A 25985-nucleotide genomic window follows, 5' to 3' on the forward strand; every position below is an offset into this window, starting at 1 on the left:
ACAAACATTGTAGGACATGTTTGAGAAGTTGATATCACAGGCGATTGCATTTATACATGAAGGATTAGATGGTACGTCCCAAGGAAATCCACTAAAGACTGTCATTATGCAAACCGAACTGAATATGGTTGTACAATTCTGCAATATGTATGATGCTTTATTGCCATCTTTTGAAAAACAAGATGATTTGTCATTTGGGGCGCCACCTCCTGTTCAATACGATACTGATACACTTGAATGTTGCTTTATACAATGCATTTACTCATCACTGGGTGCTTGTTTAGTTGAGCATGATCAAATTGTATTTGATGAGTTCATAAAACGTATTTCGGGGTTTCCCTGTGTACAAGATGCTAAAGATAAACCGGCATCTGGAGGGCAGTTACCAACCTGTAAACCGACACTTTACGAATATTTTTATAACCGTGAAACTTCATGTTGGATGGCTTGGGAATGGGTTGTACCCCGATATGTCCATGATCCAAATACGAAATTTAGCGAAATTTTAGTGCCTACGGTGGACAGTACACGAACTGTCAGCATTTTAAACCTTAATAGTTATGTAAGCATTACTTTCCCATGCCCCGTAAAATTAACGCTCATTTATCTTCACTACACAGATTAAACGGCCTGTATTGTTGGTGGGTGAAGCTGGAACATCGAAAACTGCAATCATATCTCAATATCTTAGAAATCTCAACAAAGACGTTAATGTTAGTAAACTAAATACTTTCTCTCTTTCGGTGGAGTATTGAGCTTATAGAATCATCATTAACGAGAATTTTTTATATTATGAAATTATTAATTATTATATATATGTCTTACTTCTTATCCAGATTATTTTGAATATTAATTTTTCATCGAGAACCTCATCAATGGATATCCAACGTACCCTGGAGGCTGCTGTTGAAAAACGTACAAAAGACACATTTGGTCCACCAATGGGAAAGAAAATTGCTTGCTTCATTGATGATATGAATATGCCACAAGTTGACGAGTAAGTATACAATATAGCTTATATTAAATTTATCTTTTTTGAGTTTGAACTTAAGAGAATGTGGGTTCATATTATATTCTAAGATGATCTAGCCAAGTCCGTCCGCACTATGTTGATAACAAAATTGTGTCTATAAATTGCACTTTTCAACAAAAGTTCCCCTTCTTTAATAGAGAAACGATTTTTTAAAAGTTAAAAAAATTCAAACTTTGGGAAACAACATCACTGTTATAGTCACATTAGTTATATTAGTTGTGTTTTGTTGCTAACGTTCAAAGGCAATTTCATATAAATTTAAAATTTATAAACGTTAGGAGTTAACGTGTAAAATTATACAAGTTAATTTTAACGTCGATAAAAGTGCTACCAATTCAAAAATAAAAATACAAATATTAATGTGTTTATGTCAAACAATAAAAAAATATTTTAAAATAAAATTTAAATCAAAAAAAATATCAAATAAAAAAACCTTTTTTAAGAAAATGTAAATAATTTCAAGATTTGGCAGATTTCTTCTGTGGAGTGATGCCAAGTCAGGTAATGTTCGTTTTGTTGCTAACTTTAAGCGTTAACACTCATTGATAGCAACAAAACACAACTATTGTTAATTTTATTAGATTAAAATGTCTCTGTCGATCAATTTCATATAAAAAGATTACTTTATAGTCCATTTTTTCATATAAGCACTTTTTACATTCTATATGCTATCTATCCCTGGCTATTAAAAAAAAACTTCACGATATTGCCACACAAATTTTTCTTCTCAAAAATTATCGTAAATTAACTAGTAACGATCCAAATGAAGAACTTTTTGTTGAATAAAAACGATTTTCGATTAAAGAAATTTTAAATGCAGTAGATAAGTATTTTGCGACATTTTAGCTTAAAGCAAGATATAAGTTCAAATTTTTAATGTGAAAAAATAGAAGATAAAACAGACTAAAATTAATGATTTGTTTAAATAATATAAACAATGTTTTTTTAATGTAATGAATTAATAATAATTATATTTATTTCTTTAATAAACATGAATTTAAAATTTTTTATATTCACACAATATTCAAAAAGTGCTAAATCAATAAAGTCATGCACAAAAAGACAATGTTTTATAATACGTTTTTACCATCCAAAACAAAAATTTCTTGTAATAATACGCGTTATTTTATAATTTTATGAAATGTTTTTTTTACGTGATATAAGTCAACCCAATAAGTCCAATAATATTTACACCATTTAAGTAGGAAAACTCATGGCATTTCTGCTCGTTTACTATGTATATGTACATCTTGTTAATATACAAAATAAATTTTAAATAAATTTGAAGTTTTAAAAAATGAAGAAATTTATTCCAATAAAAATTTAACTTTGAGATTGCATACTGCCGGTCCACACTAGGAAACTTTTTTTGGGAAACTTTTGATTTTGAGAAAGAGAAAGAATATCATTCATCTCTCTCGCGGTACGGAGTTTCCTGTACTCGGAAACTTGTTTTGTTTTATTATTCTTCTCATTCGTACAACAACAAATCAATGCAATTACTACGTAGTTTCTGAAACAAAAGTTTTCATGTGTGGACATTAAGGAAACTTCAAAAGAGAATTAAGAAAAAGTTTCTCAACAAAAGTTTCCTAGTGTGGACAAGGTCATATTAACAAAAATTGTTGTTAAAAGTGCAAACAAAGTGATTGAATTGTGATTTATTTTTGTTTTTTTAAATAAATCACTCAGAATAACAGTTATAAAATGATTTTTACTTAATTGGTTTAGTATAACCCTTACTACTTTTGTTTTGCTACATACATATGTTTTTGGCTGGGCACCAGGGCTGCCAGATAAATTTGTAGAAATATCGGCAATTTTTTCCCAAAAAATCAGCATTTATCGGCACTTACGTTTTAAAAATCGGCAATAAATCGACAATTGAAAGAAACACTATTTTGTACCAAAGAAACATAACACAAATAAATTCAAAAATCACAATATTTTTTTACATACATGCATAACTCAAGGAATTTTTATTCAGAATAGGTCTAATAAAAGAACTCTTTGTAAGGGTACACCGAAACTTTGGTTTACTGGAATAAAATCTATTAGAATTTGTGTCACTTTTACAGAAAAATGTAAATGCATAATTATTTGTGGATTACTATACATTTACCCTGTAAAAAATTTGCAAATTTTGGTTATGAGTGATGTAGTTATTTCATACATTACTTGACAGTGAGTGATCGTTATCAACAATATTAATTCATTTTTACAATAGGATTTGTAACCAATTGTCTAAAGCATGTGTCTAATGTGGAATTAGTTAATGGTTCTAATCCTAGTCAATATTAGAAGTTTTTTGAAAAAATATTGGTTTTTAAATTTTTGTTAAAACCATTCCAAATTGCACGATCAAATAGAATAGACTAATAAACACAGAAAATTAGTGCAAAACCGGATAGGTAAAGATTTTGCTGAGTACATTTTTATAATGGGAAATTTTCTCCAGATTTTTTAACTTTTCCACAAAAATGTGTAAATTTATTTTCAAACCATAAAAAATTTCTTAAAAATTTTAAAATTTTAGCACCCTTAGATCAGACTTTTAGAACCTATTCAGGATTTTCATACATAAATTGTGTTTCCTTTTCATAATCGATCCAATTGACATTGGTGATGGAGCAAATTGTGTTCTACCGTACTGTAAATTTTCCTTTCCCAATTGTTTTAAAAGCTCCATGTAATTTTTGCTTATGTAAAGTTATAATAAATTCGTTAATTTGTTAGATTGGGTAAAAAATCGGCATTTTTGAAGCAAAAATCGGGAAATCGGCACTTTCCAATTTGGAAGGTAAAATATCGGCAAAATGCCGATAAATCGGCAAATCTGGCAGGCCTGCTGGGCACTTGGTTTTTGTATTCCTTTTTTCTCTTGCTTATATGAGAGTGGGAGAGTATATTGTTGTTGTTTGCTATGATTTCTGAAGAAAGTATGTGTGTCCTAATATTGTATTTACATTTGCGATTTATTGTTTTGCTTTTAAAAATTAAAATCATAAGCAGACCTTTTAAAAAATGATTACAAAATAAAGATCAATTGTAGCGAGTTATTTTGTTTTTCTTTTCGGTTTCTCTCAACTACTTATCAAAAAAATCTATCATAAAGGTTTCTCTCAGTGATAAACTGCAAAAACACAATTATAAATGATGATCACAGCAACTAACCTTATAAAAACAAAGTGGACCCGTTATTTTCAGTCTCTGATTGTAAACAAAAAATCTTGTTTATAATCACTTTAGCGATATAGTCCTCAATTTGTGTGCTATTAAGGGTTGTGACTATAAGCGAAAAGTACTGTATAACCAATTCGCTCGCTTATTTAAAAACTCGTATTTATTTATATTTGCAGTTATGGAACCCAACAGCCAATAGCATTGTTAAAGCTTTTCTTTGAACGCGGTGGAATGTACGATCGTGAAAAGGATTTAAATTGGAAGAAGTTCAAAGATTTAACATTCTACGGGGCCATGGGTTGTGCCGGTGGTGGACGTAATGACGTTGATCCTCGGTTCATATCAATGTTCTCCGTTTACAATATTGTTTTTCCTAATGATGAATCACTACTTCAAATTTACATATCAATTTTTAAGGGTCATCTCCAATATGGTGAAACATTCAATCCAAAACTAATACCCATGGCTGATATAATCGTCCAGATGACACTGCGACTGTTTAAGGTTTGTTTTCTATAACGTTAAAAGTACAAAAAACATACATATGTACATACATATCGTCGTTGATTCGACAGAAACAGTTATGTGTTTTTTTTTTAAGTTTTCGGGAGAGCAAAAAAACTGTTATATTTTGTAATTTTGCGAACTACATTTGAAGTTATATGTTTCGGGCCCACTAGCTACAATTGTGTTGTAAATATAATCCAGAATGATTCACCATTTCTGATCTATAATTAAATATTTAATAAAAGCTACACATAACCGATTTTGTTTCAAGCATTTTGGAGCAAAATATTTTAAAATTTGAATATTTTATAACACATAACTGATTTTGTTCGTAAAACTTGTACTTTATATGATCATATACTAAGATAATTTCTGAACAAATAAAGATATCCCCTTAGGACTTGGTGGGTGGATGTATGGCCAATAAAGGCAATAAATAGTAAAATAAAAACATTTTTGAAAAATTTCACATGACTGTTTTTGTCGGAGCAACGACGATATGTTATGAATATTTTATTTTTAAAGTTCACTTTCCAAAACAACAAATTAAGGGAAATCTTAAAAAGTACTGAGATTTTGTCAGCATCTCTGTTAAAAGTTGAAATTTGCGAACATTTAAATCCGAACATTAAAATGTATTGTTTCTATACAGAAAAAAAAAATAAATAAATATAAATATGTAAGTGGCTGTTTAGGGTAAATTGTGTTAATATTTTAGTTAAACTGAAACCATAAAGTGTTATATACAATTGAAAAGCTAATGAAATTACGCCTATGATGATGTACATATTAAGTATGTTAGATAAATATAACTAACAGAATACCTGGGAGAAAATTGAGTTTAAAATAATAGAATACAAAGCATATCGAATTTCGAAATACAGAATAAACCATTTCGGTGAATTAATGTATGGTTTTTAATGTAATAATTTCAATTAATTACATTAAATAATTCTATGAAAAAAAATCTAAAAAACTAAAAATTTTTCGAAAAATTACAACTTTTGTAATAATTTTTAAGTCATATACAAAATTGTGTTACGTCATTGAAATCGTCTTTCAAAGACCTTTCATATGATACTAAATAAAGGAGCTTTTTATCATTTGATTCAGCTTCCCAAATATTGACGTCAGGACAAAAAATTTGAGAAATCTTAAAATTAACTAAATTTTTATTTTCGGTGAGAACATCAGCAACATTCATCTTGGAGCCTCACTAATGTACATAAGTGTCAAAGTTAAAATAACTTTTTAATTAAAATGCGAAAATATGTAGAATCATACAACTTCCATATATGCAGGATTTCAAGTCATGTGAACCAACTGGACTTCTCATGTATTTCTATTTTAGTTTTTTTTCTAATGTGTATTAGGGATATACCTAACTATTGACATTTTTTCAAATACGCAAGTTGGCATATCATAGTCGAATAGAGTATTAACCTTTAACTATAGCATACGTTCGTATGCGGACGTTGGTGTTATTGTTACACCTAACTCAAATTCTTTTAATTTACTCACTTACATTGCACTGTATAAATCTGATTTTAATAATATTTTAATATTTTGAAGATATCATTTGTTATTAGTTGTTATGATCCAAGCATTTTATTGAGGACGGTGTTGGTGTCAAAAGGACCACATGTCCGGGTTTACGTGATTTTTCTTGAATGATTCCAGTGTGTTTTATAAATTATACATACTTGCGATAGATGTCATCCGTTTTGGACGAAAATTAAATAAAAGTGTAAAACACATATTTACTTTTAATGCAGCAAGAAATTTTTATTAAATTTACCAAATTCGTAAACTTTACTCTGCGAAAATGAGGGTTAAAATCTCCAAAAATTTTACCTTGCATTTTTCAAAATAATTATTTTCTTTTTTTAGTTTTTTCCCGTCATTTATACACATAACTTTGAAAAAATTCATTTTAAGATTCTATTACATATATTTCAATTTTTAATATCTTTACAGTTAATAAAATGATGTATTTTTTGAGACTCCAATAAACCTTGTTTAATAAATCGCCAATTTTATTTGTTATTAATTCAAATTTAATTTTTATACCCTTCCCATTCGTCATTCCGTTTGTAATTTCCAAAATATAATTTTCCGACCCCATGAAGTATATATAATTTGAATCCTTATAGATAGCGGAGTCGATTAAGCCATATCCGTCTGAATCCTTATAGATAGCGAAGTCGATTAAGTCGTCCGTCTGTCTGTTGAAATCAGTTTTCTGAAGACCTCAGGGATCCAAATCTTCAATAATTCTGTCAGACATGCTGTCGAGAAGTTTCCCATTTAAAATCAGCAAAATCCGTCCATAAATAACGGAGATAAAAGCAAAAATCCGAGACAACCTCTAAAAATTTCATCAAAAAAAGGAACATTTTTTGCATGCTTTAATAAATAAGCAACAACGAAAATCGGTACTCACAGTGACCACACTGTAATAAGTCTGGTATGAACAGAGTAAACCATGAAAATACCCTGACATGGAAGGGGAATTCAATGGTGTTACTTGTATAAGATACCGTACATCCATCACCATTCAAACATCCAACACATTGATTCTTGGTACTCCTTTATTTATTATATATCTTATTCATTTGACACTAACCCCTTTCCAATGTTCAGTGTGTTTTTCGGCAACAGCACTGATCTTATACAGAAATATACATAGATTTCACCGTACAGGCAAATTTCAACCACTTTTATTGTTTCCCTTTCCTAATATTTCAGAAGAAAGAAAATAATTTTTATAAAAAATTAATAAATTCTTACTTTTATAGAAATAATTTTGTAAATAATAGACATGAATATATACATAGGTAAGATTAGTTTTAAGAATATTAAATTAAATTTACCGATTCGGTAAAGATATCTACTAGGTAATTACACTCGTAGATATCTATTTATTGAAATTACTGGCATTAATGTATGGAATTGAATATTCACATATTACACTTATTTTTTATAATTTTTGGTTTAAATAATTTCTTTTTTATTTTTTAATTTCGCTTCACATTGCTTTAAAATGTTTTCAAATATTGTAATAAACAGGGGTTTCATGAAACAAGTCGAATAAACTAATGAAAACCCTTATTAATTGTTATTGTTAAATTTGTATTTATTTCTCTTACCCCCGTTAACACCAACTCCGGTTATCGTTTAACCGGTAGATATTCTGCCGGTTAAAATAATTTTTGTATGAAAACTGTCAATTTAACCTTACGATAAAATATAACCAGACATTGAGATATTGGGGGTTAGTTTAAATTAAATATTTTGAAATTTTTATTTTGGTAATTATTTTAGGTGTTTTTTTAGTCATGAACCTAAAAAATAATTACATACTTTGGGTACATGCCAAAAAGCTCTTAAGCTTTCTTTTGATCAACAAAAAAAAAAGAGGCCATTTTGGAAAATAGTACAAAAAATAATGTAAATTAAACGTATGAAGCGTTTAGTTAACCCTTGTAGAGTGCATATTTAGTAATTTTATTATGATCATGTAAAAGAAATTGTATTTTCGCCATTTATTCTTGTTGTTGTTGAGTTGAGTAGAAAATTTATGGCAAACGATTTGCATATGCAAATCGCATCAATTTTTCATAATCTTTGCCAAATCGTTTATCTTACAATAGAAAGTTATTCAAAGCCAAATAAAAGTATATCTTTCTCATAGGAAACATAAAAATATACATATGTATACATATACATAACGTCAACTAAAACGCAAACGGCCCTATCTAATATTTGTAAAATTTTACAAGAGAAGCAAAAAACTATTTAAATTGAAAAGTTTGTTTCTATCAACGCGATTTATTTGTATAAATAAACAAATTGTTTAATAATGAAAACTGTCAATCGCTATGATAATTTTTTATATATGGACATTTTTATATAAGGACATTTGTATGGACATTTGTTTTGATTATAATCAACAATAAAATCGATTTTAAATTTTTGGTTAATTAGGACCGTTTGCGTTTTAGGTGACGATAAGTATATAAACAAATCTCTTACACTTCAAGTATGAATTTCACGAAAGCGAACAAAAAGGAAAATGCATTGGAAAAATAATTTTAGAGTAGAATATAGAATAACCCAGCAAAAATAAAGCAAAGTACTTCCAAAAGAATAACATTTATCACCACTTCAAAAGTAGCAATAAGTGATTTTTTTACTTCTGTGAAAGTGATGTTTAATGACTTCCGAAGGAGCGAAAATAATTCTATTTCTTCAATGCTGAAGATATTTTTTTGTTCTTACATTTTTGTGTGATTAGAAATTTATTTTTGTGCTTCTGTTTTAAATGTATCTATTACCCTTATTAATTTTAATATTATTTAAGTCAAATTAATTGTATTCCATAATAATACAATTTCAGTTCCGAGTAACTTCCAAAAAAAGAGCATAAAAATTACGTCATAAGAATGACTTCAGAAGTAGTGAATTTGGAATCAAATAAAAAGGACATCCCTCCTATGGCAAGCCTGTGTTAAAATCATCACTTCTTCAGGTCTTTTTCAGTACTTCCATGGAGTAAATTCTACTTATTTTTCGCTTCTTTGGAAGTTCTTTTTTTTGCTGGGTAAAGTCTATTTTCTTCATTTTATATTTTTAAATGTTTTTCGATTACACGCCATAAATAGTACGACTATATATTTTGTTCTTACTATATAAAATAATGAATGGAACGACTTTCAAAAGTCTATGACATCTCAAGTGTTTCAAAGAAGAAATTGTAAAGGAGTCAGAAAAAATACTTTAATAAATATTATATGCTTGAATGCCGTTCGTTACCCAGCAATACATACGATAATGACAGTCATTTCCACTAATGTCTATTTGTATATCGATTGGGGTGTGAAAAATGAAGATATGGTAGAACTGTTTGCGCGAAACTGTAAAATATATTTTTGAAAAAAAGTTTCAGAAAGAGTAAAATTTGTGAGGGCATTTTATTAACCACATATGTACGTACCATTAACGATTTGAAAAAATTAAAATTTTATTAAATTAAAGACCCCAACGAAGGTTTCAATAATATTTTCACCTTTAGTAGCATTTTCATTTTATAGTTTTTATTATTTTAAAGTGTAATATTTAAATATACTTTTATCGGAAAATATTTGTTGGAACAATTGTTATCTTAGACAAAACTGAAAAGATAAAGATCTGTAAGACGCAAATTCGGCCTCCGGTAGGTTAGTGTTTTAGTCTGGTAGACCGGAGGTGGTGGGTTCGATTCCCACCTGAGGCACTGGTTAAGGAGCGCACAACAGGCCCGATATAGGCCTAGGATTTGATGTATATATAAAACGATTGGATTTTTTCGTTTTATTTGAGTTTTATTTAAACAAAGAAAAAAATTAGAATAGAAACAAATTTCAAATAAAAACAGAAACAAAATGAAAATTTACGTTTTTCCTTGAATTTTTTCAAATTGTTGTTGAAGTTTCATTTTATTTTAAATCTGTAAAAACAAAATATATTTGTTTTTGTATTATCATTAGAAGGGTCAGTAATATGATTGTTGTACATTTAAAAGTTTTGTGTGTGTTTGTAATGGTTTGGATGGTGATATTTAGAGTTAATATATACATTTTTTTGGGTATATCAAATGTTTGCTTTGTATAGATGCAACATATGGCTAATCATAGACCAATTAAAAAAATAGTTTGAACGTTTGTGTATGTCAAAATTAAATTAATTAAAAGTTCTTATTCGAGTGCTATTTTTAATTACAATGTTATTAAATAGTCGAAATATTTGTCCGATTTCAAAAACTCTGTGGACTAATAATTTCAATAATATTGCAAATTTCCCCATGAGAAACTTTTGTCATATCACGTCACATCACATACAATGTTTTATATAAAGAAATCAGTAAGCAATTTTATAGTTCTACAAGTTGAAAAACAATCAATAAATATTCCAAATTACAATAAAAAAGCTTTTATCGAAATAGCCAGGTGAACTCGTAGATTTTTACATATTTGTCAAAAAAGAAAAAAGCAACTTCTAAGTATATAATATAATCAATTGGAATGAGGTTTTAAGGTTCTGAGAGTTTTTGAGATGTCTTGGAGCTTTCTTAACCTGTCAGTTGTTTCCGAAACAGTGATGAGACCCTAGTATAATTACAACTTCCAATGGCAATTAAAATAAAATTTTGAGGTAATAAAGGAAAATTTTTAACGAACTTCTCCTTTGACATCATTTTTCATAGAAGTTGCCAAACTCACCAAATAACAATGCAGTTACCACCAATTTTAAAGGCATATTGGAAGATGTGTTAATTCTGTTCCAAATTATTTTTTCAATAAAATGACGTGACTTTTTCACGAACCTTAAAGATATAGATATAGATATAAATGTAGATGTAGGTATAGATATAGATTGATTTCTTTACTTTTTTAAGGGTAATTGAGGAATCCTTATCTAATTGACGCTGTGTATAATAAGTTAATATTCTATTCCTAATTTTCTTTTATTTAGATTGTAATTGTGGAATTACCACCTACTCCATCGAAATTCCACTACATATTTAATTTGAAAGATTTGTCTCGAATTTTTGCTGGTATGCTACTTATACACTCCAATTATTTTAAAACTCTCCGTGATTTGGTACGTGTATGGCGCAATGAGTTTACTCGAATTATTTGTGACCGCCTAATATCGGAGAAGGTAAGAGAAACATTATTGACAAGACCAATTAAGATCATGAATATATATTAAAAATCCGGTATGTGATGGAATTCGAGCGATCTGAACAGGTGTTATGAGTTTTGATAGAAGAATGTTTTATTATTTTCTTGCAAAATAGTATACAGACAACAGAATTGTATGAGAAACTGCAAAAACTTAATATTAAATATTCTATTCTAGGAATGAATTTCATCACATACCTGATTACTATTGAAATTTATTAATATCACAAATAGGTGGTTTTTGTATTAAAATTACAGGTGGTTTTTGTATTAAAAATACCGGTGGTTTTTGCATTAAAAATACAGATATGGAGAAACTCCAATTCTATTATGTACATACATTAGACCCCCCTCAAAATATTCGCTGTTATGTAATATGATGTTACCCAAATTATTTTGGGTTTAGTGTTGTCCGTTCGTGAGCTGGACAGTATTCAAGAAAATATCCTATGAAGGACACGATTTTTCATGTTCAATTCAATATTTTACCCAGCTCCAAAAAATCTTTGTTTTGTTTTATGATGGTTCCCAAAATATTTTTAGTCTATCGATGGCCGTTCGTGAGATGGACTGGTTACCAAAAAGTCTCTTTTTAGTTATTTTTACAGTTTTTTCTTAAACAAAATATACAATATGTGGTATCATTTGAAAGTTTTTTTTTGCATAGTGGTGTGCAAAATTTGGAAAATTGTTTTATATTAGTGAAAAACCTAAAAATTTTAAATTTTTTAGAATATGACAATTATGAGAAGGTTTTTTATGATTAATACATCATTGGACGCGGCTTTAAAACCCCTTTCAAACAATACCTCATATTGAATATATTGTTTCAAAACAAAACTAAATTTTTAAAAAAATAATGCAAAAGTACCTTTTTTAAATTTGGTCCAGCTCACGAACGGCCATCGCTAGACTTAAAATATTTTGGGAATCATCATAAAACAAAGCGCGGTAAATTTTGAGAGGGGTAACAAAAACACGTTTTTTCCATACAGAGTGAGCCGGTCTAACATACATACATCTATATATATATATATATATATATATATATATATATATATATATATATATATATATATATAAAATGAGTTTGTGTTTGTATGTTTGGACTTTATAGGCAGCTTAACGGCCTGACCGATTTTCCTGAATTTTTCACATTGTCTTCCTGTATGTCTGGAAGGAACTATAGGCTACTTTTTATTTTAAAATTTTTTGACATATCTCAGAAACTGCAATAGCTAGAACCCTTAAATTTTGTATGGACAACATTGACATCCACATGAACATATGGGTATAAAATGGGCATGGCCCCTCCCATATAAAGAAAACCTTAAATTACCTGATAAAATATAACAGCTGGAGTCATCTAAATTTTTCGGACCCGCTTTAGTATCGAAATGAATACTTAGGACAAAAAATGAGGGAACTAGAAATAGGTGGCGTGGCACCTCCCATATGAATAAAATGCAAAAAATAGTTTATCTGGAAAACTATTACAGATAAAATGTTTAAATTTGGCACGAAAATTTTGTGCTAACAACTCTGACATCGAAGTGAATATTTTGATCTAGAATCCTCAAATTTTGCACGAAGAATTATGTCATTCATGTGAACATGGGAAGTACCATTATCCATATTTCAGTCTAACAATTGGGGCTACGGTATCTCCGATGTCCATTAAAATAAAACTTCGTATAATTGGGAAACTAATAGAGATATTTATATTGTTTTTAGGGTAGCAAAGCACACTGGGTATAGCTAGTATGTATATAAATTATATATAATTTATTTATAAATTTAAGAAACATATTTAAAATCTAAAAAACGAAGAATTGGCATCGACAACATTAGACGCGTTTAAATTTATGTATTTATATATGGGCACAAATATGTTCGTTGTATAGACAAAACCACACCTTTACAATTTACAAAATAGAATTAATGATGACTTAAGTGATTGGCAGCAATTGCTTAAAAATTACAATCAATTACGTTTACAACTTAATAGTTCTTGTTCTCATCTATAGTATGTTGGTTGGAGTATAGCAACAAAGACGCATGCACCTTCAGCCAAGAAGATTTTGAAATTTAACTTGTGTCTGAAACCACCAACGGTTGTTAGTTAAACCAAAGACAAAATTAAATTTTTTATTTTGTTCTTTGTATTTTGAAGTCACTTTTTATTACCATTTGTTTTTTAAGGATTTGGAAATGATGAGACGCCAAGTGGAGAATGAGATAAGAGAAACGTTCAGTCCTGATTTTGAGGTGGAAAATGGATTTGTTGATCCAAAAACAGTAGCAGAAGGTAAACGATGATGGAATGAATCAGAGATGGAAAATTCATTTTTTGGATAAATGAACTTTTTGATTGGAATTTAAAATACAATTTTAACTATAAATAACTCTTTAAAAGTATTGCACCCAAACCACCTTTATATCTTATTTATATAACTTGTCATATTAAAAACCTTAACTTTCCATCTCTGCTATGATTGATTTGCATGTTTTGATTGTATTGATTAAGATTAAATAAAATATGTATATATATCATATTATTCAATATAGAGGCTGCCAATTTAGAACAATATGGAGCTGTCGACTTTGAACAAGATGAAAGAACTATTGTAACATTGACAGATCATGTAATGAGGGATCCTTGTTTATTTGGTGATTTCAGAAATGCCGCAAACGAATCCGAACCCAGATTTTATGAAGATCTTCTAGATTATGAAGCCGTATATCATTTGTTTAATGAGGTAATATATGAAATCTACTTTGATATTTATAGAATTTAAAAGAGTAAATTAATTTTTTCTAAGATTCTTGAAGAATATCAAGAACGTAAAGGTAAAATGGCACTAGTCCTTTTTGAAGATTGCTTAGAGCATTTGACTAGAGTGCATCGGACATTAAGGATGCATCGAGGACATGTTCTGCTTGTGGGTGTTGGTGGTAGTGGCAAGAAATGTATAACTAGACTTTCGGCGTTTACTGCTGAATGCGAAGTTTATGAAATAACTGTTGCCAGAGGCTACAATGAACAATCTTTCCGTGATGATCTTAAAGTTCTCTATACAATGGCTGGAGTAGAATGTAAAAAAACCGTATTTCTGTTTACGGCTGCACAAGTGAGTGCAAAAACTTCTTACATAAACTAACTTATAAAATGTTAAAATTTTTTATTCCAAAAGATTGTTGAGGAAGGCTTTTTAGAGTTAATTAATAATGTTTTGACAGTTGGTCTGGTACCAGCTCTTTTTACTGATGAAGAGAAGGATGGTATCGTCAGTGGATGTCGTACAGCAGCAGAAGAAAGTGGATATTTAGCATCGAAGTAATTTAATAATATTTTCTCAAAAATTTTTCATTAAGTGTTGAATCTTTGATATTTAAGGGACTCAGTGTGGTCTTATTTCTTAGCAACATGTGCTCAGAATATGCATGTTGTAATGTGTATGTCACCTGCTGGTGATGCACTGCGCAATCGATGTCGCAATTTCCCTGGACTAATTGGGAGTACGTACATTGATTGGGTGTTTCCGTGGCCGGAACAGGCTTTATCTGCCGTAGCAAAGTTATTTCTTACCGAACACGCTTTAGTAAAATTATTTTCTTATAAAAAAAAAATAGAAATTTTATTATCAAACTTAATATATATCGTTTGCAGATTCCTTCTATTCACCGTGAAAGCATAATAAAACACGTTGTTTATGTACACAGTACAATGCACCTCTATTCCAAGGACTATTTACAGAAATTAAGACGTAATAATTACGTTACACCTAAACACTATTTGGATTATATCAATACATACTTGAAACTTTTAGGTTAGAGTAATGGGGCCCTTTTCAAAACTTTAAAAAACAAAATCTTTCTTTTCACTTCATAGAGGAAAAAAATACGTTCATTTCGACACAGCGAGATCGTCTAAAGGAAGGCATTCATAAAATCGACGAAGCTTCAAAGCAAATTGACGAACTGCGAATTATTGTGACCGAACAAAAGCATAATGTGGCAAGAGCTTCGGAAGAATGTGAACAAATGCTGGTAGAAATTGAAGATGCTACTACGAAAGCAAATATTAAAAAGACAGAAGCATCTGAGAAGTCTGTAGAAGTTGAAATAAAGGGAAAACAAATTGCAGTCGAAAAGGAGGAAGCAGAGATAGTTTTGGCTGATGCTCTGCCGGCTTTAGACGAAGCTCGAAGAGCTCTTTCTGAACTAGATAAAGCACAAATTACTGAAATTAGATCTTTTGCTACACCACCGCCTCAAGTGCAAGTAGTATGTGAGTGTGTTGCAATATTAAAGGGCATGAAAGAAATCAACTGGAAATCGGCAAAGGGAATGATGTCGGATGTCAGCTTTCTTAAAAGTTTGATGGAAATGGATTGTGAAGCACTGACAGGAAAACAGATTAACCAGTGCCGTAATCATATGAAATCCCAAAATCTTGATGAAATGGAAAAAATTTCTGTTGCCGGTGCTGGTCTTTTAAAGTTTGTAAGAGCCGTCATTGGATTCTATGAGGTTTACAAAGAAGTAAAACCTAAAAAAGAACGAGTCGACTTTTTGGTTCAAGAGCAGGAGCAACAAATAAAATTGTTGAATCATTTAAACAATGAAATTACGAAGCTAGAAGCACAACTAGATTCACTAAACTACAGATATGCTGAATCCATGAAGCAGATGAAAGCGTTGACGGAAATGATGCAGCAAGCCGAACGAAGATTGGTATGTCAGTGTTCTATGTTAGTCACTAACAAAATTTTTAATATATAGACAATCTAGCTTAACAACTGATTTTTTATTTCTGCTCAGATTGCATCCGACAAATTGATAAGCGGTTTGAGCTCAGAACGATTGCGTTGGAGCATTGATTTCGATAATTATGGCCGTCAATTGGTTGTAATAGTGGGCCAATGTCTTTTATGTGCCTCATTCTTAGCATATACGGGTGCGTTTTCATGGGAATATCGCAAAACCATGTTGTTTGATGACTGGTTGGAGGACATTAAATACAATGAAATTCCCATTCAAATTCCGTTTCGTATTGACCAAAATCTTACCACTGACGTAGAGATCTCAACATGGTCATCAGAGGGACTACCACCAGACGATCTTTCGGTTCAGAATGGAATATTGACTGTTAGGTCTTCTCGATTTCCCCTGTGTATTGATCCCCAATTGCAAGCATGGACATGGATAAAGAAAAAGGAACAAAAAAATAATTTAAAAATCTTATCATTCAACGACAGCGACTTTCTTAAACAACTAGAAATGTCTATTATGTATGGTATTCCAGTGTTATTTGAAGATGTGGACGACTATATTGACCCAGTTATAGACAATGTTTTACAAAAGAATATACAGTTTGCCAGCGGACGAAAATTTTTAATATTGGGTGACAAAGATGTCGACTACGATCCGAACTTTAGACTTTATTTGACAACAAAGTTTTCTAATCCAAAATTTGATCCAGCAGTCTATGCCAAGGCGATGGTTATTAATTATACCGTTACCCAAACAGGCCTGGAGGATCAACTTCTCAGCGTTGTTGTAAGAGCGGAGAGACCTGACTTAGAAGCGCAAAGAGAAACATTAATAGCCCAAACAAGTGAAAATAAGCAGTTGCTGCAGCAATTGGAAGATTCTCTGCTCAGAGAATTGGCAACATCTACAGGCAACATGTTGGATAATGTTGAATTAATTGAAACTCTTGAAAACACAAAATCCAAAGCAGCCATTGTATTAGAACAATTGAAACTTTCAGCCGAAACACAAAGAGATATTGAGAAACTACGAGATGGTTACAGACCAGCCGCGAAAAGAGGAGCTGTCCTATTTTTTGCGCTCTCTGACATGTCTACTGTCAACGCAATGTATCAGTACGCGTTAGCTGCATATCTAGATGTGTTTACGTTCTCGCTGCGGAAATCTGTACCCGATACGGTCCTGGCAAAACGTTTAAATAATATTATTAAAACTTTGACAGAGAACATATATTGCTATGGTTGTACCGGTATATTTGAAAAACATAAACTATTATTTTCTTTTCAAATTGCAACAAAACTTGCTTTGAGAGATAGTATCTTAAGTCAAGCGGAATTAGACTTCTTTATAAAAGGATCAGTACTATTAACTAAAAGTGATCGAACTTGTCCTGCAAAGTGGCTATCGGAAAAAAATTGGGAAGATATATTAAGGTTAGCTGCAGACTTTCCAGACCCGTTTGAAACTTTGCCCGATCATGTCCTAAAATTTACAAAAGAATGGAAAGAGGTAATTTGCAAGGATTATTATTTATTATAAATATATACATTTCATGCTAATCATTTCTTTTAATAATCTATAGTGGTATGATTTAGAAAATCCTGAAGAAGTACCATGTCCGGGCGAATTCAACATAAGTTGCAATCCCTTCCAGGCAAGTAAATCATCAATAAAAAAAACTATTATATTAACATCATTATCACTACTATATTAACATCATTCCCATGGCATGAAAATAAAATAAACAAGTGTTTATTGTTTCTTTCTGCAGAAGTTAATGTTTTTACGTTGTTTCCGTATCGATCGAATTTTCCGTTCGATAAATCAGTATATTGTCGACACCATGGATGAGTTCTTTATAATGCCACCCGTTGTAAGTTTTGCCGCCATATACGAACAAACAACATGCTTTATTCCAGTATGCTTCATATTAAGTGCCGGTTCGGATCCAACAAATGATTTGATGAAATTGGCGGAACAAGTTGGCGGTGGTTTGGGTAACTTTTGCCACATATCATTGGGACAAGGACAGGAAAAGGTAAGTAACACAAATAATATTGTCTTTTTGTTAGAAGTTTTATTTTATTGAGTATAGCCAGTTTATTTCCAAACTCATTAACATCCAAACAAACACACATAAATGTTCTACATATTTACAAAAAAACATGGACAACGCACGTCGCCTATTGTGTCAATTTTCTGCTGCAAAGCAAATAAACAATAGATAAACAACCCGAGTACAACATACATACATACAAATAAACAAAACTAGGGGAAATCTAACTGCCAACCATTCACACATTCATTAAACCTAAAGAACAAAACATTCATCCCTCCAACAATTGTACACCATGTCAATTGAAGAAGAAACAAAACTAAACATCTTGCTCATAACATGAATCAACTACTACATACACATACATATCTGCAATAACACCGACGAGCTTTTCCTCGTCATACCAACATATTTATTGTTGTACCATGTTTAGAGTTTCTATATTTACCCTACAGTACGAAAGGTGACACGTTTCACTAGTTATAATACCGCATATCCAAGTAACTAGTTACCTCTGGCAAAGAAATTGGTCGATATTTTGTCGAAACGTTCACTGCATTTCAACATTATAGTTCACGTTTGATAAATTGTCTCATGATGTTTATGAAAATAAATCTTTAGAAGATGTCACTTTAGTAGTCACAGGTAGTGCTTAAAGTGGCTGCATGGCAAATTTCTGACTACATATAATGTTGAAAGTGTCCATTTGTATATAAATTCTATGTTGAACTAGTGATATTAATGGCAACAAATTATGCATAGGATATCAATTGCCCACGCAATGACATCCCCATGTTATATTCACCAGTAAATAACATTGTTAGTGCGTTGAAAATTCAAAAAATCACCGTTGACGAACTAGTTCGTCGTACTGCAAGGTACGCACAAGTACGTAGTATCTGTTTAAGTATTACAGTAAATCCAATGATAATCAACTATCAATTCAGTCACGAACTTTCAATCCAATATTTTTCATTCGGTTCGATATTTATGCAATGTGTGTGTGGATGATTGAGCCTACAACAGAAACTCAATTTACATTAAATAAACTTCACTTCTCTTGCACTGAAACATCATCATAAAGTTTATTAGATTCACACTGATACTGGTATAAACGTACAAAAATGATTCATGTAGACTTGAATGATTCTTTAGTTAGATTTCTTCAATTTTCGTGTGTAAATGCTCAAAATTCAGAAAAAATCCGCATACAATTAAAGCTAGTTATGAGGTGAATAAAATGTTACTAACTCAATGGCTATATAAATTTTGGACAAATGAAAATAAATTATTTTAAAATATAATTAGAAATATTAAAAAAGAGAGAGATTAATAAAATTCTTGAAAGACATTAAAAAACTTTTTTTATATATATAATCGGGTTTAATCAGTGACAATTTTTATAGATGAAAAGATATCGTTTGGCACAGCAAAATGTAAAAATTTTAGTCCACCATATAACTTTGCTACCATTTGGCTCACACTCAATTGTAAATTAGAATTTACGGTGTGTTTTAAACACGAAACGTAAAATAAATCGGCCACATAACCAAAGTGATTAAATTGTGATTTATTTTTGTTTATAAAAACAAATCACTCAGAATAGCAGTTATAAAATGATTTTTACTTAAATAATTTGAATCGAATATCGAATAACCCGGTTTGAAAATCACGTTTTCGAATACTTTTATTTGCTTTGTATTCAACAGATACTTAAATTTTGAAGTGAATAATAACACAGTCCGACAAAGTTTTACAATTTTTTTTAAAGAAGCTTTTAGTTGTAAAAACCATTCGAGATTAATAAGGTTATATGTATATTATAAGTATCTTAAGATTATATTATATTAGGGGTTGAAAGTTATTGGAAGTGTTGCATTGTCCATGAGAATTACCTGAACTTTTAAAATGCGAAGGGATTTTAGAATAAGCTAAGATTCCCTAAACCGGTTGACCGGTTTTTCTATTCTCTTTTTTCTCGTCCTTAAAGCCACAATACAAACAACAAAAATACACACTATTAATTAAATATATTTTTCAGGCCGCCATGAATTTATTAGATAAATCTATTCGACAAGGAATGTGGCTAATGTTACAAAACGGTCATTTGTTAATTAGTTTTGTACGGCAATTGGAAAAATATTTGGAGAAAGTAGATTCACCACATCCGGACTTTCGGTTATGGATTACAACTGATGCTAGTGACAGTTTTCCAATTGGCATATTGCAAAAGTCTTTAAAAGGTAATTATAATTTAATTTATTTTATTAATTTTTATTTATTTAATTTTTAACATACATAAATGATGATTAAAAAATTTCCTACACTGATTTAAATAAATGAATCAGTATGTGACAGGAATGGCAAATACAATTTTCAAATTGTACAAACCAGCATTTAAAAGTATAATTTTTTAATCAGATTGTACCAAATCTATATTTTTGCAAATTTATATCAATAAAAATAATATCATTCAGCATAGTCTTATTCAAAAATATAGTATTTTAAAAAAATATTAAATATTGCACTAATTTTTATCTTTCTAGTAATGTAATATTTGAAATTTTAATAATTATTAATATTTAAAATTTTAATAATTATTTAAAATTTTAATAATTATTTATTTGCATACAAAACTAATTGTATGCAAATGCATTTTTGTAATCAGTTACTCAAAATAACTTTCAACTAGTTTTCTTTTCGAATCAAAGAATTTGTAACATCGATTTTTGTAGCATATTTTTGCATATTTTGTTATAAATGCATAAATTGCATATATTTTGTATATTTATAACATTTTTATAGCATATTTTGCATATTTTTTTTAATTTTTCGAACACAAATTGTGTTTTTTTGTATTACATACATATTTTTACAATTAAAAAAAATTATTAAAAAATTTAAATTAAAAAAAAATAAATTACAAAGAATTAAAACAAATTTTGTAAACAGTAAAGAAATAGCTATCTAAAATACTTTGGAAATTTTTGTTAGGATCAATAGGTGAAAAGACAAAAAATTCTTGCCTCGCTAATTAGTCTATCATTTTTAATAAAAAAATTATTTGAATGTAAACAAAAGAGTGAACCTATTTAAGAGAGAGAGGGTGTATATGTATGTATATTAGGCATCGTTTCAATAAACAAAATGTTTCTCGTTTTTGTGATATCATGCTTTTTTAAAAGGTTTTTGTATCAGTGATCATGATTGTAATAATTTTTAAAAAATTCCAACTCCATCATCTGCATATCTGCGGATAAAACCATTGATTTTGAGTGTAATTTTTTCCAGAGCAGAAACTGCAAAATAAATTTAAAATCATCCTTTAATCATTGATTTTATAGGAAGAAGATTGAGCTTAATTTCGCAATTTAATATAATGCACCAAAGTGTATGTTTTTTGTTTAGTAAAATGGTGCAAAAAGTATAATTCCTTAGATTTTTTATAAATTTTCTGATTAAAAACTTTCGAACGCGAAAGTTATAAGACCCAAAATTTGTCACAATACAAGTTATATATGGAACATAATTTTTTAGTACATCCGAATTTTGTCCAAGGTCCTCAGTTCCCTACCTGCGATTGAAAACCTTGATCTCAGTACAACATATTCAAAAAAAATTTCTGCTATCTTTTCGAATAGGATGTATAAATTACGACAATTTTGACACCGATTTCGATAAAAAGCGAAAACAACGAACTCACTAAAAATCAGTTTGTGGAACAAAAATATTATACAAAAATTTTAAAATTATTTTTCCCGTAATCACCTTAAAATTACGGAGTTTTTGAAACCAATTTTGAAAAAATCAAAAATATTTTTTTTTCAAAAATTACACTGAGGTCGGGATTTTCAGTCGCTGGTAGGGAACTGAGGACCATTCCAAAAAAATCATTATTTTTATTTTTTTCATATTCAGTGCATTAATACGCATCGATTGAGTGGTATTTCTACTTGAAATTCTTAAGAAGGCTGTTCCTCGGGACACTCTAAGGTACATATGTATGTAGAGAATTAAAATACATTTTTTATACATTTTGTTTAAAGATCATTTGGCATATCTTTAGTTGTTTTCAACAATGATATTTTAACTGATACATTAAACTGTACCAGTCGCCACAGAATGACTTTCTGAGTCTATATGGCCTTCTATGTACGTCCGTCTGTGTAAGCATGCTATAGAAATAAGGAATCCTATTTTAAATGATTGAAATTGGTCCATTATTGTACCTGGCCCCCAATTTCACAACTTTAACCCCGGAATAAAGATTTTGAGTTTATAATTATGTTAAATATCCTACTATTCAAAACCTTGCTTTCCACTGATAAAGATTATGTTGCAATTAATTACTTTTTAATTAATCTAAGAATTTTTGTAAGAAAATTATTTATTTATATTTCGTTTTTTATTTTAGTTGTAACAGAACCCCCAAATGGTTTAAAATTGAATCTTCGTTCAACATTCTTTAAACTTCGTCAAGAACGTCTAGAAAGCTGTACACATCGAGCATTTTTGCCATTAGTCTACGTCTTGGCTTTTTTCCATGGTGTAGTTCAAGTTAGTATAATTTAATTTTTTTCTAACTCTGCATTTTCTTATTTTCATACCTATAATTGCTACACATTATTAGGGTGACACAGTTAGTTTGTAGAATAAATGAAGTATTGATTTCCCAATGAAAATTAAAGATTACTTCAATATTTTTTAAGCTGAGTTAAAGGATAAAAGGTTTTATCTCAGGTCCTTTTTTAAGGGTTTTCTTTTTTTTTTGTACGAAGCAAAGGAATGATCTGAAATTTTAAAGAGGTGGTTTGAATGGCGTTCCAACTCTTGGTGACCAAAAATGGCTAAAATCATCCCAAAAAATGGATAACAAATATAAAAAAAGCCAAAAACATTGGCTAAATCTTTTTTACAAAAAAGACATCAATATTTAACAAAAAACTATTAATGTAATTTATTAATATAATATTCGCCAACAATGTTATAACAACCCCAGAAAGAATTACCAAGATTGTAAAAACAGGTTCTGCAAAAACTATTGAATAATTTAGCATCAGGACTGAAATCAGGCATGGAAAATGGAAACTTTGAAATGGTACTGAACTCAAACCAAAAAAGTATTTTTTTTTTAGGCATAAAGGTATTTTTTCCAAAAATATTTTTATTGAAAAAATAAACAAACTAGAGTCCATTTAGAGCAATTCTGCATACTCCATTTTTTATAATTATAATTATTATCAATCATCGATCAATTTTTAACGATTAATCGTCCGAATAAATGAAAATTGTCAAATTTCAAATAACGAATAAACCGATAGAATAAAAGTCCTATGATTTACATATGTATATTGTTTGTATATTTATACTATTAAAACAATAACAAAGTAAGATGAAACATAAAAATGCATCCCTGATCTAATGCTACTTGCTTGTTTTTTTTTTTTTTTTTTTTTGAATCATTTAAAAAAATGAAGAGAGCCATACGACCGTCAAATTTTCCATTCGTATTTTCTCTAAATTTGTGATGGTTTAATTACATATTACGTTTAGACGAGCCTATCCCTACTCTTCTGCATAAAATTTTGACAGATCATATTACTTGTTTGCTCATGTAAACTAGCTTTAACAAATTGCTGCATTTATTGAATTATTTTTTTTTCTATATAGATCAGGGATGCATTTTTATGTACATATGTATGTATAGAATTCCTTTAAACATAATGCAGCAATTATTTGAAAATATAGTCGGAATAATAAATATGCTTTCGTTGTCATTTACTAAATTAAACAATATCCATTTTATTTTTCTGTTTCCATACAATAATGTCAGCTACATATTTGAAATTTATTTTGTCCTATTTAGGAAAGAAGAAAATACGATAAATTGGGTTGGAACATTTGTTACGATTTCAATGAATCCGATTTCAATGTATGCTTGGAAATATTGCAAACATATTTAAACCGAATCAAAGACGGTAACGTGCCGTGGAACAGTCTAAAATACTTGATTGGAGAGGTAAGTGCAAAATTACATCGTTTTGTTGGTCTAGTACTGAATATGTCATCAAAAAAGGTCATGTATGGCGGGCGTGTTATAGACGATTTCGATCGACGTATTACTCGAACTTACATGAATGAGTACATGGGAGATTTCCTTTTCGATTCATTTCAACCATTTCACTTCTATAAGGATGATAATACGGACTATTGCCTTCCAAGCGAAGACGTCATATTAAAGGAAGATTTTATCGGTTTGACTAAGAATATAATAAAAATGTATTTCGATTTTATATAACGAATTTCAAATTGTTATAGCACATATCGATAAATTGCCCTTAGTAAATAAACCAGATGTCTTTGGTTTACACCCAAACGCAGAAATCGGATATTACACTCAAGCTACACGTAGTATATGGAATTCTCTCATTGAATTACAACCTCAAACTGGTAAGTGCAATTAAAGCTTATTAACGTATCTGGTAACCTGTCATCAGAAAACCGAATGGCTTTTTAATATGTATAATCCATTTAATATGTACTCACAATAATTCAAACCTATAAATATATACTATTCTTGTAGTTTTTCGTATGCTAAATGCATATTTTACTGTAATATTATTTAATTTGTAACTATGTATATACTTATTAGCCACCCATTAGCAAATTCAACAACATACATAAATTAAAATACCTAAAAAATATAAAAAAGAAAAAAAAAATACTAAAAAAAAACAAGTTCAAATTCATACATATTTTATTTTTAAAATTCAATTGAATTAAATTTAATTAATTAGTTGTGGTTTTGCAATTAACTTTATTGCACATTTTTATTCCAACGCCACCATCAACTACAATTGCACACAAACACTACAATTATACAAAGCACTACAGACGTTCATATATTCATCCATTCGTTCCTGCACTTAATATCACTTACAGTGTAGCCATGGGAGAGGACTTCATTCCTAAATAAGGATTTATAATTGTTTTTGGTCTGAAATTTTGAGTAGATACATATTCCAAAATATTTGTATATTCGAGTTGGAAAATAATTAAATATTATGTGAAGATTAACAAATTTGTATATGTAGTACAGATCATAATAAAACAATAATAAGGTAGAATCAGTAGAAAAGTACGTTCTCAATTTTACATGCCTTGAATTGTCACAGAAAAGAAAATTAAAAAATATAAAGAAAAACATCAAATAAAAATTATTGGAAATTTTTTGTTAAGATAATAAAATTGAATAATTTGAATCAAAAATATTGTAAAACCAATAAGATACAGAAGTGTGGAATGCTGTTTGCGTGTGCCGTTCAAGAATCATTTCATGGTATTTTTCGTGGTTTTCATTTGAAGATTTTTAAGTTTTTCTGTTTTTAGTTATTTTTTGTCTGACTTAACAAGGCAGAGAATTGACAACTCTCCCTACTGATTCTACCTTTCTATGGTTGTATCATGGTAAAGATAAAAAATATATTTTAAATATTTATATGGTAACTCTGTTTAATCTGGACATACATATGTATGTATGCACATTAGGGTGGCCCGTTTGTATGGAGAAAATCTTGGTTCATTTTAAGATGCCATTTATCAAAATTTTTGTCCTGGTGTCAATATTTGGTGGAAAAAAGCTCTTTATTTAAGGATTTTTCAATATTTATATCACGCAAAGTTACGATAGGGAATTTTGTGAAAT

The 25985-nt window shown here is 29.6% G+C and overlaps 1 protein-coding gene across 3 annotated transcripts in view; it reads left to right on the plus strand.

Annotated features, from left to right (window-relative positions):
* LOC119609744 (dynein heavy chain 10, axonemal) overlaps positions 1-25985 on the plus strand; it is a 68850-nt gene that overhangs the window by 17526 nt on the left and 25339 nt on the right. For 2 of the 3 annotated variants that reach the window (XM_037964645.1, XM_037964647.1), the window contains exons 10-29: positions 14-562; positions 621-713; positions 837-997; positions 4393-4720; positions 11237-11425; positions 13651-13756; positions 14017-14207; positions 14271-14579; positions 14643-14785; positions 14846-15050; positions 15119-15278; positions 15341-16185; positions 16273-17733; positions 17807-17878; positions 17996-18262; positions 20322-20523; positions 22695-22837; positions 24147-24299; positions 24357-24534; positions 24599-24730. In XM_037964645.1, coding sequence (XP_037820573.1) covers positions 14-562; positions 621-713; positions 837-997; positions 4393-4720; positions 11237-11425; positions 13651-13756; positions 14017-14207; positions 14271-14579; positions 14643-14785; positions 14846-15050; positions 15119-15278; positions 15341-16185; positions 16273-17733; positions 17807-17878; positions 17996-18262; positions 20322-20523; positions 22695-22837; positions 24147-24299; positions 24357-24534; positions 24599-24730 — 5887 coding nt within the window. The remainder of the gene's footprint in view (positions 1-13; positions 563-620; positions 714-836; positions 998-4392; positions 4721-11236; positions 11426-13650; positions 13757-14016; positions 14208-14270; positions 14580-14642; positions 14786-14845; positions 15051-15118; positions 15279-15340; positions 16186-16272; positions 17734-17806; positions 17879-17995; positions 18263-20321; positions 20524-22694; positions 22838-24146; positions 24300-24356; positions 24535-24598; positions 24731-25985) is intronic. The other variant, XM_037964646.1, reaches the window with a different exon arrangement.

The sequence above is a fragment of the Lucilia sericata genome, unplaced genomic scaffold (genome assembly GCF_015586225.1).
Source record: "Lucilia sericata isolate MDLA Ls3-8-SP2 unplaced genomic scaffold, ASM1558622v1 Contig001052F_arrow, whole genome shotgun sequence".
In the NCBI taxonomy this organism is placed as follows: domain Eukaryota; kingdom Metazoa; phylum Arthropoda; class Insecta; order Diptera; family Calliphoridae; genus Lucilia; species Lucilia sericata.